The 16,488-nt window shown below is 35.7% G+C and overlaps 1 protein-coding gene across 1 annotated transcript in view; it reads right to left on the reverse strand.

Annotated features, from left to right (window-relative positions):
• Positions 1 to 12,571: 12,571 nt before the first annotated feature.
• Positions 12,572 to 16,488, reverse strand: part of ODR4 (odr-4 GPCR localization factor homolog) — a 33,710-nt gene continuing 29,793 nt past the window's right edge. The window contains 1 exon segment of the mRNA XM_030303365.1: positions 12,572 to 13,934. Within this exon segment, the coding sequence (XP_030159225.1) occupies positions 13,867 to 13,934 (68 nt within the window). The 3' untranslated portion in view covers positions 12,572 to 13,866.

Raw genomic sequence — 16,488 nt, forward strand, 5'->3', positions numbered from 1 at the left:
TCATAACAAACCACCCAAATAATAAGGGGAATAGCCTTGGAAGAACCAAGAGTGTCAGTTGCAAAGTAATATTAAAATAAGAGAAATATTTTAGGGAACAGCAAAATTATCTTAGTAAGTGAGAAGCTTATTCATTCATTCGTTCATGAAATATTTATGGATGAGCTGCAATGTGCCATGTAGTGTTCCTGACCTTAAGGAGCTTACAGTAGAGAAAGGAGACATTTAAACAAGCAATAGGTAATGCCTGCATCTATATCCATGTATATATTAGTAATGGTGGTTAATAGCCTGAGCACTGGTGCCAGACTACCTGGGTTAATTCAGTGACCTTGAGTAAGTTAGTTAACCTCTCTGTACCTGTTTCCTCATCTGTCAAATAAGGATAATCATAGCACATCCTCACTGGACTGTGAGGAAAAAGTGAATAAATCATGTAAACAAACTACTTAGAACAGTGCCTGTTACATAGGTATTACTCAAGTGTTATTATTATTATTATCATTATTACTATTACTAACAGATACTTATGAAGTATAATGGTACGTACAGTACATAGATACAACCTCTGAAAGATATGCTCATGTAAATAGAAGCTAATTTACGAAGATGGTGGGATGCAATTCATCTATCCCAAACACCTCACACACATTCCTGCATATAAGGACCTTATTAAAAATTCTAAATATTTGAATTGAATGAGAGATCTCCCCAAAAATTGTCATTTCAAGTTGACTGAGGATACCATGATAAATATAAGTTAAATTATTTCTTAAAAAAAGTGTGAAATAAATATTAACACACACATGAGAAAGAAATCTACAGAGTTTTGAGGACTATTATACTGAATTTTTTTTTGTACAATATAATCATGATCATATACTTAGTTGTTCAAATATATCTTGTAAACTATTACCTCACGATAAAATTTTTATTTTCTTTTTCTTTATCTACACTAGTTTTCCACAAGTTTTGAGTGTCTAATACATACAAGTAATTATGTTAGATATAGGAAGTAGGTGATAAAAATGGGTAAGATATAGTCATTCTTTCTTCTCAAAGATTTGCAATCTAGGAGAGCACACATTCCTAAAATTAAAAGACATGGGGATTTATTTTTATTTTGTTTATGTATTACTGTTTGAGATCCTATATTCTGGAACCAGCTGATATTGGATTTCAGTGAAGAAATTAGTATCCATCCATGCCCCTCTGATTAGCTAAATACAGTCATCTCTATTCTGTTCTTCCTCTTACTTTCACTCTCAAAGTATATGTTCTTCAAGACCTCCAATTTTTCAACCCTACCTCTTTAACACTTTCTCCATTTCATGGTTTATATTATATATAATATAATGTTATACATAACATACATTATCTCATTTGATTCTCACAACTGCCCTAAGAGGAGGGCACAGCAAAGGTTTTAATATGTCCTGTTCAAGGACGGAGACAAAAATTTTTCAGCTTTATTGAGGTGTAACTGACATTGTAAGTTGTCTAAAAGATACAACACCATGACTTGGTATACATATACATTGAGAAAGGGTCTGCCCACACACACATACACTAAATGAGTTAATTAATACAGATGATGGAGAAATTGAAGTTTATGGTTAGTTTACTTGTCCAGGTTTATACACCTAGTAAGATGTAGAGTCTAAACCTAACCTTGGTCTCCCAATCCTAGTGCCTATGCTCTAGGATACATTATACTCTTTGTTTACCAGTCACCAATACAAAGCATACATTATCAACAAAATTTGGGATTCCCTAAGATTAGAAAGTCTGTCTTAATATATTTCATGTCCATGTCAATTCTTCAGGGAAAAAAGAAAGTTACCTGGAATCCAGATAAAGCTTCGGTAGGTCGCACAACTCCAAAATTACCGTGGTGGCCATGGCCCTGGTAGACAAAACAAGTCTTAGGTATATAGCACATAATCTCAGTTTTCAGTTATGGATTTTCCTTATTTGGGCAATAGCATTCAAAGGAAACATAAATTGATATCATAAACATAAAATAAATATCTTTACTTGAGGCTCTCATCTATAACAAGTATCAAAGTCTTTTTTATCTTTCAGAGCTTTTTTTTTCATAATATAAAGATAATGCTTCTAAAAAACCACTTTCATAAAACCAGGTGTTTCACCCTAGGCTATTTTATTTTTCAAAATGTCCACTCCCCACTCCCAATCCCTGAGCACATACTAGCTTGATTTAATCATGTTATCTCAAAAACAGTAATTCATTTTTAAAGCTGACATTTATTCATTGCTGACATGGCATGATTATCTCCTCTACAGGGTTCCTGTTCTAACAAATTAATGCACTTTCAACACACAATGATTATCACACATGAAATTGACTTGAATTTCAGAGACTTAATACTAATAAAGTGTGTTAGTCCCACAGAAGTTTAGAAGCATAAGACCACGGCTGTACATTACATTCACATTCATTAAAAAAAAATACAGATGTGATTTTCCCATCATTTTTTCCACTTTGCACATTTATTTTTTAATTTTTTTGTAATACTTTTTTTAATTTTATTTTTTATTTTTTAAAATTTACATCCAAATTAGTTACCTTATAGTGCAACAATGATTTCAGGAGTACATTCCTTAATGCCCCTTACCCATTTAGCCCATCCCCCCTCCCACAACTCCTCCAGCAACCCTCAGTTTGTTCTCCATATTTATGAGTCTCTTCTGTTTTGTCCCCCTCCCTGTTTTTATATTATTTTTGTTTCCCTTCCCTTATGTTCATCTGTTTTATCTCTTAAAGTCCTCAAATCAGTGAAATCATATGATTTTTGTCTTTTTCTGACTGACTAATTTGACTTAGCGTAATACCCTCCAGTTCCATCCACGTAGTTGCAAATGGCAAGATTTCGTTCTTTTGGATTGCTGAGTAATACTCCATTGTATACATATACCACATCTTCTTTATCCGTTCATCCATCAGTGGACATTTGGGCTCTTTCCATACTTTGGCCATTGTTGATAGTGCTGCTATAAACTTGGGGGCGCATGTGTCCCTTCAAAACAGCACACCTGTATCCCTTGGATAAATGCCTAGTAGTGCAATTGCTCGGTTGTAGGGTAGTTCTATTTTTAATTTTTTGAGGAACCTCCATACTGTTTTCCAGAGTGGCTGCACCAGCTTGCACTGCCACCAACAATGCAAAAGAGATCCTCTTTCCCCGCATCCTCACCAACATCTGTTGTTGCCTGAGTTGTTAATGTTAGCCATTCTGACAGGTGCAGGGTGGTATCTCATTGTGGTTTTGATTTGTATTTCCCTGATGATGAGCGATGTGGAGCATTTTTTCATGTGTCAGTTGGCCATCTGGATGTCTTCTTTGGAGAAGTGTCTATTCATGTCTTTTGCCCATTTCTTCACTGGATTATTTTTTTGGGGGGTGTTGAGTTTGATAAGTTCTTTATAGATTTTGGATACTAACCCTCTATCTAATATGTCATTTGCAAATATCTTCTCCCATTCTGTCGGTTGCCTTTTAGTTTTGCTGATTGTTTCCTTTGCTGTGCAGAAGCTTTTATTTTGATGAGGTCCCAGTAGTTCATTTTGCTTTTGTTTCCCTTGCCTCCTGAGAGGTGTTGAGTAAGAAGTTGCTGCGGCCAAGATCAAAGAGGTTTTGCCTGCTTTCTCCTCGAGGATTTTGATGGCTTCCTGTCTTACATTGAGGTCTTTCATCCATTCTGAGTTTATTTTTGTGTCTGGTGTAAGAAAGTAGTCCAGGTTCATTCTTCTGCATGTCGCTGTCCAGTTTTCCCAGCACCACTTGCTGAAGAGACTGTCTTTATGCCATTGGATATTCTTTCCTGCTTCATCAAAGATTAGGTGGCCATACATTTGTGAGTCCATTTCTGGGTTCTCTGTTCTGTTCCATTGATCTGAGTGTCTGCTCTTGTGCCAGTACCATACTGTTTCGATGGTTACAGCTTTGTAGTATAGCTTGAAGTCTGGTATTGTGATGCCTCCTGCTTTGGTTTTCTTTTTCAAGATCACTTTGGCCAGTTGGGGGTCTTTTCTGGTTCCATACAAATTTTAGATTATTTGTTCTAGCTCTGTGAAGAATGCTGATGTTACTTTGATAGGGATTGCATTGAATATGTAGATTGCTTTGGGTAGTATCGACATTTTAACAATATTTGTTCTTCCTATCCAGGAGCATGGAATCTTTTTCCATTTTTTGGTGTCTTCTTCAATTTCCTTAATAAGCTTTTTACAGTTTTCAGTGTATAGATTTTTCACCTCTTTGGTTAGATTTATTCCTAGGTATTTTATGGTTTTTGTGCAACTGTAAATGGAATCAATTCCTTGATTTCTTTCTGTCGCTTCATTGGTGGTGTATAGGAATGCAACCAATTTCTGTGCATTGATTTTATATCCTGCAACTTTGCTTAATTCATGAATCAATTCTAGCAGTTTTTTGGTGGAAATTGAATTAGTAATCAAAAATCTGCCAAAAAACAAGAGTCCAGGGTCAGATGGCTTTCCAGGGGAATTCTACCAAACATTTAAGGAAGAGTTAACACCTATTCTCTTGAAACTCTTCCAAAAAATAGAAATGGAAGGAAAACTTCCAAACTTTTTCTATGCAGCCAGCATTACCTTGATTCCAAAACCAGACAGAGATCACACTAAAAAGGAGAACTATAGACAAATTTCCCTGATGAACATGGATGCAAAAATCCTCAACAAGATATTAGCCAACCAGATCCAACAATACATTAAAAACATTATTCACCACGACCAAGTGGGATTTATACCTGGGATGCAGGGCTGGTTCAATATCCGCAAAACAATTAATGTGATTCATCACATCAATAAAAGAAAGGACAAGAACCATATGATCCTCTCAATAGATGCAGAGAAAGCATTTGACAAAATACAGCATCGTTTCTTGATAAAAACCCTCAGGAAAGTAGGGATCGAAGGAGTATACCCCAAGATCATAAAAGCCATATATGAACAACCCAATGCTAATATCATCCTCAATCTGCCTTTTCCACTGTTATTCAACATAGTATTGGAAGTCTTAGCCTCTGCAATCAGACTACTTTGCACATTTAAGAGATTTTATTATTTATTTATTTATTTATTTATTTATTTATTTATTTTTATTTTATTGAGAGATAGAGTGAGACAAAGCGTGAGCGAGGGAGGAGCAGAGAGAGAAGGAGAGAGAATCTGAAGCAGGCCCCAGGCTCTGAGCAAGCAGTCAGCACAGAGCCTGATGCGGGGCTCAAACCCACGAACTGTGAGATCATGACCTGAGCCGAAGTTGGACACTCAACCGACTGAGCCACCCAGGCGCCCCTAAGAGATTTTAAAAATTTATTTTGTTGTTGTTTTCATTTTGGTGGGGGACTGGAGAGAACTTTTATTTTTAATTTATTGCCAAGTTAGCTAACATACAGTGTATATAGTGTGCTCTTGGCTTCAGGAGTAGATTCCCATGATTCATCACTTACATGCAACACCTAGTGCTCATCCCAACAAATGCCCTCCTTAGTACCCATTTTCCCCTCTCCCTGCCCCTCCATCAACCCTCAGTTTGTTCTCTGTATTTAAGATTCTCTTATGGTTTGCCTCCCTCTCTGTTTGAAACTACTTTTTCCCCTTCCCTTCTCTCATGGAATCTTTTGGGTCTTCCATATAAAGTATCATGTCATCTGCAAAGAGTGAAAGTTTAATAATTTGAAATTTACAGTATAATTATATTACTTGACACAGGAGTTAGTTGTATACACACACACACACACACTTGTTTTGGTAACAAATATATATTTGTTATTAATTTCTACTTAATTGCATTGTGTTCCTAAATGTAATCTGTCTTACAATATCCTAATTTATTAACTTTTGGAAATCTTTGTGTGCTAGAGGGGGAAGAATGATTAGTTGGCTAATTACTGATTGCAGTATTTTATATATTTCTCTTAGATCAAGCTTGTTGATCATGTGGTTAATATCTACATTGATATTATTTTTTTGTTGATATCTTGATATATTAAGGATTGCAAGCACTGTACTAAAATCTCTGATGGTACATTAGTCACTTTCTCCCTGTATTCTATCAATTTGTGCCGTGATATTTTATGACATTTTATTAGGTATATATGTTTAAAATTGATAGATATTCCTGGCAAAAGGATTCCATTTTATCATTATGTAATGACCACTTACAAATGACTATAAATTTGTTTTCCTGATATTAATTTAGTTATACTTGCTTTAAAAAAATTATTTGTTTGGGAAGCCTGGGTGGCAAGAGTGAACATCCCGGTCTTGTTCCTGACCTTGGGGGAAGCTCTCAGTTTTCCCCACTGAGGAATCTTTTGGGTCTTCCATATAAAGTATCATGTCATCTGCGAAGAGTGAAAGTTTGATTTCCTCCTGGCTGACTTAGAAGCTGGTTCTTCGAAAGAATTAACAAAATTGATAAACCACTAGCCAGTTTGATTGAAAAGAAAAAGGACCCAAATAAATAAAGAATGAAAGAGGAGAGATCACGACCAACACAACAGAAATAAAAACAATAATAAGAGAATATTATGAGCAATTATATGGCAATAAAATGGGTAATCTGGAAGAAATGGACAAATTCCTAGAAACATATACACTACCAAAACTGAAACAGGAAGAAATAGAAAATTTGTGGTAAGGATAATATATGGATTATGTTTTTAGAGTAATAATAGTAATTATTTCCCTAGATAACTTCTTGAATTCTCTCCTTTCTCTTGTATTTTTTATCATTTTTAATATTTTACATATACTAAAGAACATATGTATAATAAGTCTCCTGTGATGAATGTCATTAATTCTTTCCCACCTCGTATGCATGTGCTACTCTTCCATTGAGAGGTGAACTTCTTTTCCCTCTCCTCTAGGAACTATACTGGCCCTGTTTGCTTTGACCAATAGAATATAGAAGAATGACATTCTGGGATTTCTAAGCCCACTCCTTTAAGAGGTAACAATTCCCACTTCCTTGCTTTTTGAACACTGATGTTTGGGGCTCTTCCTTTTGGAATCCAACCACCATGATTTGAGAAGCCTAAGCCATGTGGAGAGGTTATGTGGAAAAGCAGCAGATAAATTGCCAAATATGTGGATGAGCTATCTTGGATGTCACAGCCCTTAGATAACTGAAGCCCAAGCTAACATCATGTGGAGCAGAACCTTTCAGCTGAGCCAGCGGAACCCAGTCAATCTATAGAATCATAAATAAATGATTAATAAAACCATTAATAAAATGGCTAGTGCCAGTAAGTTTTGAGATGATTATGAAGAGATAACCAAAACAGAAACTGGTGCCTAGAAATAAAGTAGCACTGGGCCAAAGCCAAAACATGTAGCCTTAACATGGGAACTTAGAAGGAGACAAAAGCTTTAAGGCCTTCAGGAAACAATGATGGCAAGAACAATGAAAAAATTGTTACTGAAAGGCAACCCTTGTTATGAAAGGCACTTTCACCTGCAGTAATGTGAAAGGTAGAACTAATGAACTTGTGGAAATCACAAACTGGAAGAAATAACTGAATAATCTTGTGGATCTGGCCAAGGAGATTTCCAGACAGAATACTGAAAATTCCAACTGACTTTTACTGGCTTTGATCAGAGATGGAAAGAGAGATGAACTAAGTAAGAAACTGTTCAGTTTTGGAGCAAACTTTATAGGAAATATAAAGGCCCTGAACACCTTTTTCCAGCCAGCAAGAAATTCTAGAGGAGGAAATGACCTCTGGGCAATGCTCAACTCTAGGGAATTGCAAGTAAAACAAAGCACAAGTTAAGTTAGGATCGAGAGTACAGCTAGAATAACCTTTAAGACGTCAGAAATATTTAATCCAGTGCCTCATAGATCTCTTAGCTAGACAAAAAGACTTCTAAGAATCTTATAAGCATGTATTTTATTTTAGTCCACTCAGCAAAGCAATTGGTACCTGATTCTTAAGGATGTTGTCTTTCAGCATCCTGGCACTTAGCTCAAAGTAGAGGGAGAGGCCTATCTTGAACAGATTTGTGGGTGTGCCTTTTGCTGAATGGAGTGGATTATAATTTGATTCATAGAAAATACACAATATTTTTAAAGGAATTACATCAGTTTGGTCTAAAAGGAAGAGGCAGTTCAAAATAAAAAGAGGCTTCTGGGCCTTCAACCTTCAAAGACAAGGAAGCAAGTTGAGAAAACTATTCAACTTCAAACAAGGCACTGTCATGGAAAAGGACAACTCAGATTAGAGTCAAAATCTCACAGGGAAGGGCCAGAGCTGAGAATTAGGCCATAATTAACATACACTCCCTGTGCCTAGAATCATGATGATTTTAGAGACATGTGCCCAGTTGGGAGTTCAGAATTGCTATGAACCATTTTCTGCTTTGTACCTCTCATTTTCCCTCCTTTCAGACAAGAATCTATTGCCGGTCTTACCATATGGATATATGGGGAAGAAAACTTGTTTCTTAGTTCATGCATCTTCATATTGAGAAGAACTGAAGTAAAGGTGGCTCATCATGTACCTGAAACTGATTCAAATGATGGGATTATGGGCCTTGAGCCTGAATCTGAAGATGAAACTTTTAAGGTGTCTTGAGAGGTGGTGAATTCATTTTCCACATCAGGAACATGAACTGCTATGTCCAGAGTCCACAGGGTATATTATGATAATAATCTCCAAAGATGGTTGCCATCAAATCCTTTCCTTCTCATATATGCATACCCATTGAGAGGTAAAGGTTTTTTCCCCTTCATCTTTAATCTAGGCTGGTCCTGTAGATTACTTTGACCAACACAATGTAGTGATGTTCTGAGATTTCTAAGCCAGGGCCTCAAAAAGACACACAGGTCCTACTTCTTTCCTCTTGGAATGCTCACATTTGGGATGTTACTTCTTGAATCCCAGTCATTACGATAGGAAGAAGCCCAGTCACCATGATGGAAGAACCCCAAGCCACACAGGCCACACAGAAGAAAACTGAGGTGTGATAGGTGAGTTCCCAGCTGATGGCCAGTATCAACTGCCAACCATATGAATGAGCTATTTTGGATGTTTCAAACCTAATCAAGCTCCTAGAAAATTGTAGTTCTAGCCTACACCATGTGAAGAGCAACCTGATTCCTGTCAATTCAAAATTGGGGGGGGGGCGGGAAATGAAACAGTCATTGTTTTAAGCCAATTAAGTTTGGGGGTCATTTGTTAGTAGTAGACAACCAAGAAAATATATATATATATGTTAATACCATTAGGTACATAAAGTGAGTATCAAGTAACCCATTTCAACTCAAGAACTAAAAAATCACCAATAATGTTTCATCTATTCATTTGTTCCTTCTTGTCTTCCTGCTCTGCCATTAGTCCCACCTTGAAATGGTAATCAACATCCTGAATCTTTTGTATCACTCTGCCACATTAAAAAAAATTATCATGTGTTCCTGTGTAATATAGATGAGATTTGCTTGTTTTTAAACTTTATAAAAGCTATCTATCATACTGCAGGCTTCTGAGACTTGCTTTCTTAGGTCATTCTCCCTATTAAATTAAATTACAAAACCCATAATTTATTTTTCATTTCTTGTCAATAAACATTTGGGTGATTACAAATAAGGCTGCCTTGAACATTCTCACAGATGTACTCTTGTATACATATGGAAAGAATTTCTCTAAGGTATATATGTACAAGTAGAATGGTCAGGTATTAGAGTATGTATATGGTTTACTTTAAAAGATATTGCCAAATTGCTTTCCAGGGCAAACTGTGTGTTGATTTACAACCCCACCTGTAAATGTCTTCTTGATGCAAATCTTCTTCATTAATATTGTCGTATTTCTTAACTTTTCATTTTACTGGATGTAAAATGATATTCACCATGGTCTTAGTTGATGACTTATGAGATTAAACATCTTTTCATGTGCTCAGTCACAACCTCTTAAAATGTCTGATTTGTTCTTTGCTCATTATGTCTACAGGACAGTGATGAATAGAAGTGGTGATAAAAGCATCCTTATTGAGTTCCTGATTTTAAATGTATAAATACAACTTAGTCATACTGCACCATCCTTTCTTATATAATGTTGAATTCAGCTGATCAATAGTGCTTTTGGTTTTAATATCTGTTAATGTGTGGGATGAGTCTGGAATTTTCTTTTCTCCTACTGAATGTAGGAGTAATCTGATTCTACTATGAGTGGTTATACTGGATCCACAAAATGAGCTGAAGAGTCTTTGGAAGAGTTTGCATGAGATGTTTAAATAGTATTGTCCTTGAAAAAGAAACATCTGTAGGTGTGGGCTAGTCTGTCAAAAAAATTTTCATTACTTACTTTTCAACACTATTGAATAAGTCTATCTAGCTTGTCTATTTCTTCTTTAGACAATTTAAAGAAATTGTATTTTTCTAGACCTTAATCAATTTTGTCTAAGTTTTCAAATATATTAAGATGCTTCTGTCAGTCTCAGCATTTTCATCTCTGCTATTTGTATGGAATCCTTTTTTTTAAATGTTTTTTGAGAGAGTGCACAAGTAGGGGAAGGGCAGAGAAAGAAGGGGACAGAGGATCTGAAGCAAGCTCTGCACTGAGCAGCAAGCCCAATGCAGGGCTCAAACTCACCAACTGTGAGATCATGACCTGCACTGAAGTCTGAAGCTCAACTGACTGAACCACCCAGGTGCCCCAAGAATCCTTTTCAATCTTTATGTTGTCTACTTGGGCCCTGTTTTCTTCTTGTTCAATTACGCCAATTTTATTGTCATGAAGACAACTTTGACTTTGTGATTTTGTTTTCTAATTCATTGATTTCTTCCCTTGCCTGTATCTCCTTGCTTCAACATTGTTTATTCTGTTGTTCTTTTCTTAAGTTACATACTCAAGCTTTTTAAAAACTTTAAGCATTTAAAGTCATTTCCTTCAGTGCAGTTTCTGCTGTACCACCCAATTTCTCCAAACGTGGTACTTATAATTAAGTTCTAAGTATTTATGTTTTTAAAACATGTAAATGTATGCTTTTTAAAAAACTTAACATTTCTTACTGATCTCAAACTTATTTCTGATTATCCATTTAATACTGATTTTTAAAACTACTGTAATTTCATGCCCAATACATGGTCAACTTTCGCTAACATAAAATGCATAAGAATATTCTCTAATTGCTGATTATTTTAAATCTGTTGAATCAGTATGTTGATTGTATTATTCAAGTTTGGTTTTCCATTCATTTTTGGCTTGGTTTATTTACCAATAATTGAGAGTTGGTGAAATTTCCCACTCTGTTGTTCAATTTGTTGGTCTAGCCCTATAATTTATGTACTTTGAGGTCATTTTATAAAGTATATACAAATTTAAAATTGTTATTTATTTCTAGTGAATTGATCCTTTTATCATTTGGTGGCTTTCTCCATCTTTAATAATACTACCATAAAATCTAATTTGGATTTAATATCACCAAAGCTACACAAATTTTATTTGTCTGTGTTTTCATCTTTTAAAAAACCTAGCCTACAGCTGGATTTTAAAAACTTAATCAGTCTGTTGTTGAACTGGGTTTAGTCTATTCAAGTTTAATAGTATTACTTAACTTGTTACTATGATTTTATCTATTTTGCCCCTCTCCACCCCTAATTTCTTCCTTTTGTACTGTTACTGTATTCCTATTCCATTATTTTAAACTTCTTATCCTTTGCAATGATTCATTCCCTATCTACTATTTTTAGCAGTTACACTTGAAATTTTACCATATATATTCAACATACTTTAAACAGTATCTTCAACCACTTTCTGAACAATAAAGGCACCTCAGAACACTTTAATTCTAACCACCCTCCTTCCATCTTATAAGCTACTATCCAGTTTTTCAATTATATCCTATTTTAGAAGTCCACATTCATGTTGCATAAAATGTTTATTTAGTTTTACATTTTTTTTTTACAGTTTTACTTCTTAAAAACACTTTTTTCATTACAATTGTTTTATATTAACAACACTTGATTTACATGTTTATCACTTTATTTGTTCACTAGTCCTTCAATTTCAGATCATCCTTATGGAATCATTTTCCTTCTTGAAGATCATCCTTTTGCAGTTTCTTTAGCGAAAGTCTATTGATGGCAAAAATCTGTTTTTCATCAGAACATTTCAGTTTTGCTTCATATAAATTCTAAGTTGATAATTAGTTTTTCTCATAATTTTGAATCCATCATCTTTTGGGTACATTGTTGCTATTGAGAAGCCTACTAAGTATGTGACTGTCTTGCCTTCATTGGTGATCTTTTTGTCCCTTTGATTGCTTTTAAAATCTTGTATTTGGTTACCTTTTTGTTCTAATACTTTGGGTTAGGCATGGATTTGATCCATATATGCCTGGGATATAATACGTTTCCTGAAATCATGAAGTCATATTTTTCCAACAAATCTGGAAAATAGTTATCTTCAAATATTGCCACTCCTCCACCCCTCTCTATTCTTTCCTCGTAATACTTCTAGTCTTTGTAATTCTTCTCTCCATATCTCTTAACTTCTCTTTAATATTTTTATTTTCTTGTTCCTTGTTTCTCCTTGCTGAGCACTGGATAATTTCTTTAGAACTCACTTATAGTTTATTTATTGTGTCTTCAGTTGAGTCTAACATGATATTCAACATGCTTGAGGTTTTGGTTTTTTTTTAATTTCAAGTAACATTTTTTTCATTTTTAGCAGTTCTTTAGTTCTCATTTGTGCCTGTGGTTCCATCTTTCATAGAAGTTGGTGATGAGACCTTGGAGAACTGAATCCAAAGCTTATTATTTCTACGGGAGCTTTCTCATGCTAGCTGGTTTCGATGTGCACTGGTAATCTATACTGCTTTATCATAATCTATGGAAATCTTGAGGCTGTATCTTGCTTCTGCCAGAAGTATTTATAGGATACTATAAACTGGGTAGCAACTTCAACTGTACTGGCTAGGACAGCATGTCAGATTCAGATTCATCTCCTTGTTTCTAGTCCAAGGCAAATTGTATATTGGCAGTGTTGCAACTAGTATTTGCCATCTGAGTAACCACTGCCCACTTGCATGTTTAATAGAGTATTCACAATTCCCAACTCAAAATGTGTTCATTTTTGTGGGAGAGTCAAAATAGAGGTATGATTCTCAGAAACTTCCCTACTGTCTTTGAGCTGATTAATGCATTCAAAAGTAGGTTTTATTCAGGATTTAGTTTTGTAGTACCTAGTCTAATGTACCACTAGAAGTAAATGTCTAATATATTAAAACATGTATGATATGCTAACCTGAGAAAGCACATGATTTATGGCAATCCTTACCAACTCAAACCTCTCTGAAAAGGTTGCCTTACCCCTTGACCAGAACTCAATCAGTATTTTGTAACTGAGTATGCCTTAGAAAGGTCCTAGAGTATGAGTTCACCTAATAGGTAGTTGCCCCACTTCTTAGAAATTTCTCCAGTTATTCTATTACTAAGCTATACAGTCAACCCTGACTATTCACGTTTTCAATATCCTGATCAATATGCAATCCAGATCAAGAGGACTAAAATCTATGAAAGTAAGCCATCATTTTGAACATTTTTGAAAATAGATAATAAGGATTTGTGACATGCAACTTCCATCTATATGCACAACTTTATTTTTGCAAGCCTGAGCCATCTATAATATAAGCAGGGCTAAATGAGGCAGCTAGTGATTTCCATTTAGTCAGAAACACACCTAGTAGGCATTATTGGCAGCAGATCTGGCTGCTACTGTCTGAAATGTAGATGGATGGTCTGCATCTTTATGATTCATAATTGTTGGTCAGTGTTCTCTGGATGATCAGGAAGTTCTTTGTGTCTCACCCTAATCACTGAAGTAGTGAAAGGAGATCCCCGCAGCAAGGACTGCAACTGCAACCGCTGCAATCACACCTACAAGTAAAACAAACACAAAACACGTGGAAATGGGATGAGCAAAAGAAAGGCTTAACTGATCCTCAGCTCCGAAATGCAGGTGACTGATGCGCCTAAACGAGACACACATGCACAAACACATATACTTCCACACACACATATATATGTACTAAAAGCCAGCAAAGTCTGAGGAGGAAAATACAGCTGTAAGTTGAACAGTTTGCCAAGGTTGAACTGGTAACCATGTACTTCACCACTTAGCAAACAAAACCCTAAAAAAAAAAAAGCATGTCTCTTTAACACATGTGTACTCACCTAAGAGAAAGACTCACATACTTGAAAAGGTTTCTTTCTTTTTTTATTTTTAATTTTTTAATGTTTATTTATTTTTGAGAGAAAGGGAGACATAGTATGAGTGGGAGAGGAGCAGAGAGAGACAGAATCTATGCTGTCAGCACAGAGCCTGATGTGGGGCTTGACCCACGAACCATCAGATCATGACCTGAGCTGAAATCAGATGTTTAACTGACTGAGCCACCCACGTGCCCCAAAAAGCCTTCTATAAATATGTACACTGAATAAGTCAGTCAGAGAAAAGACAAATACCATATGATTTCACTCATATGTGGAATTTAAGAAACACAACAGATGAACATAGGGGAAGGAAAAGAAAAATAAGATAAAAACAGAGCAGGAGACAAACCATAAGAGATTCTTAAATACAGAGAACAAACTGAGGGTTGCTGGAGGGGTGGTAGAGGGGGTGGGCTAAATGGGTGATGGGTACTAAAGAGGGTACTTGTTGGGATGAATACTGAGTTTTATATGTAAGTGATGAATCACTGAATTTTATTCCTGAAACCATTATTACACTATATATTAATTGGTTGGATTTAAATAAAGTTTTAAAAAATAAATTAATTAAATAAAATAAATATGTACAATGACATCCAAGCCATCTCATGGTAACTAGCTTAAACCATAAGAGAGCTCCAATGAGCAGTGTGTCTCAAACGTTACAAGGCAAAGTCAATTGTGTAGCTATTAAAACTACAAAAATTCAGATTCCACCATTATAAAATCTAAGAATTAGCCTGTACTGGTAACTTATTTTTATTCATTTTTTTTTCTGATAATTGTAAGTTAACCAAAACAAAACTGACCAGAGAAGTCCAGACACAGACCCACACATATACACACACTTTGGTACAAAGAATTTGGGTAATCAGCTAATGAGTAAGTGACAACAAAAACAACTAAATTTCCTAACTTCTCTCAGTCAAAAGTCTTAATCCTTACAAAGCATTTTTCAAACTGGCATTCCACTTAACAACAGTCTACATGTTCTTCCATTAGTAAGTCTGAACAATGTTAAAGTGACTGCCACACTTCTTGGAGCCTTTAAAATTTTGAAATTCAAATGACATATCGGACAAAGGGCTAGTATCCAAAATCTATAAAAAGCTCACCAAACTCCACACCCGAAAACAAATAATCCAGTGAAGAAATGGGCAGAAAACATGAATAGACACTTCTCTAAAGAAGATATCCGGATGGCCAACAGGCACATGAAAGATGCTCAACGTCGCTCCTCATCAGGGAAATACAAATCAAAACCACACTCAGATATCACCTCACGCCAGTCAGAGTGGCCAAAATGAACAAATCAGGAGACTACAGATGCTGGAGAGGATGTGGAGAAACGGGAACCCTCTTGCACTGTTGGTGGGAATGCAAACTGGTGCAGCCACTCTGGAAAACAGTGTGGAGGTTCCTCAAAAAATTAAAATAGACCTACCCTATGACCCAGCAGTAGCACTGCTAGGAATTTACCCAAGGGATACAGGAGTACTGATGCATAGGGCACTTGGACCCCAATGTTTATAGCAGCACTCTCAACAATAGCCAAAGTATGGAAAGAGCCTAAATGTCCATCAACTGATGAATGGATAAAGAAATTGTGGTTTATATACACAATGGAGTACTACGTGGCAATGAGAAAGAATGAAATATGGCCCTTTGTAGCAACATGGATGGAACTGGAGAGTATTATGCTAAGTGAAATAAGCCATACAGAGAAAGACAGATACTATACATGTTCACTCTTATGTGGATCCTGAGAAACTTAACAGGAACCCATGGGGGAGGGGAAGGAAAAAAAAAAAAGAGGTTAGAGTGGGAGAGAGCCAAAGCATAAGAGACTCTTAAAAACTGAGAACAAACTGAGGGTTGATGGGGGGTGGGAGGGAGGGGAGGGTGGGTGATGGGTATTGAGGAGGGCACCTTTGGGATGAGCACTGGGTGTTGTACGGAAACCAATTTGACAATAAATTTCATATATTTAAAAATAAATAAATAAATAAATAAATAAATAAATAAATAAAATTTTGAAATTCATTATGAATTTCCAGACTTGCATTTGACTTTTTTCATAGAACACATACCAAAATCTTCTACGTTAACAGTTTTGCAAAGAACACCAGTTTGCAAAGCACTGGCCCAACTATACTGAGTCCCAAACTCAACATGTTTTTCTTCTAAAAACACCAAAAAAATTAACAGAAAGTATCAT

The sequence above is a fragment of the Lynx canadensis genome, chromosome F1 (assembly GCF_007474595.2).
Source record: "Lynx canadensis isolate LIC74 chromosome F1, mLynCan4.pri.v2, whole genome shotgun sequence".
NCBI lineage: Eukaryota > Metazoa > Chordata > Mammalia > Carnivora > Felidae > Lynx > Lynx canadensis.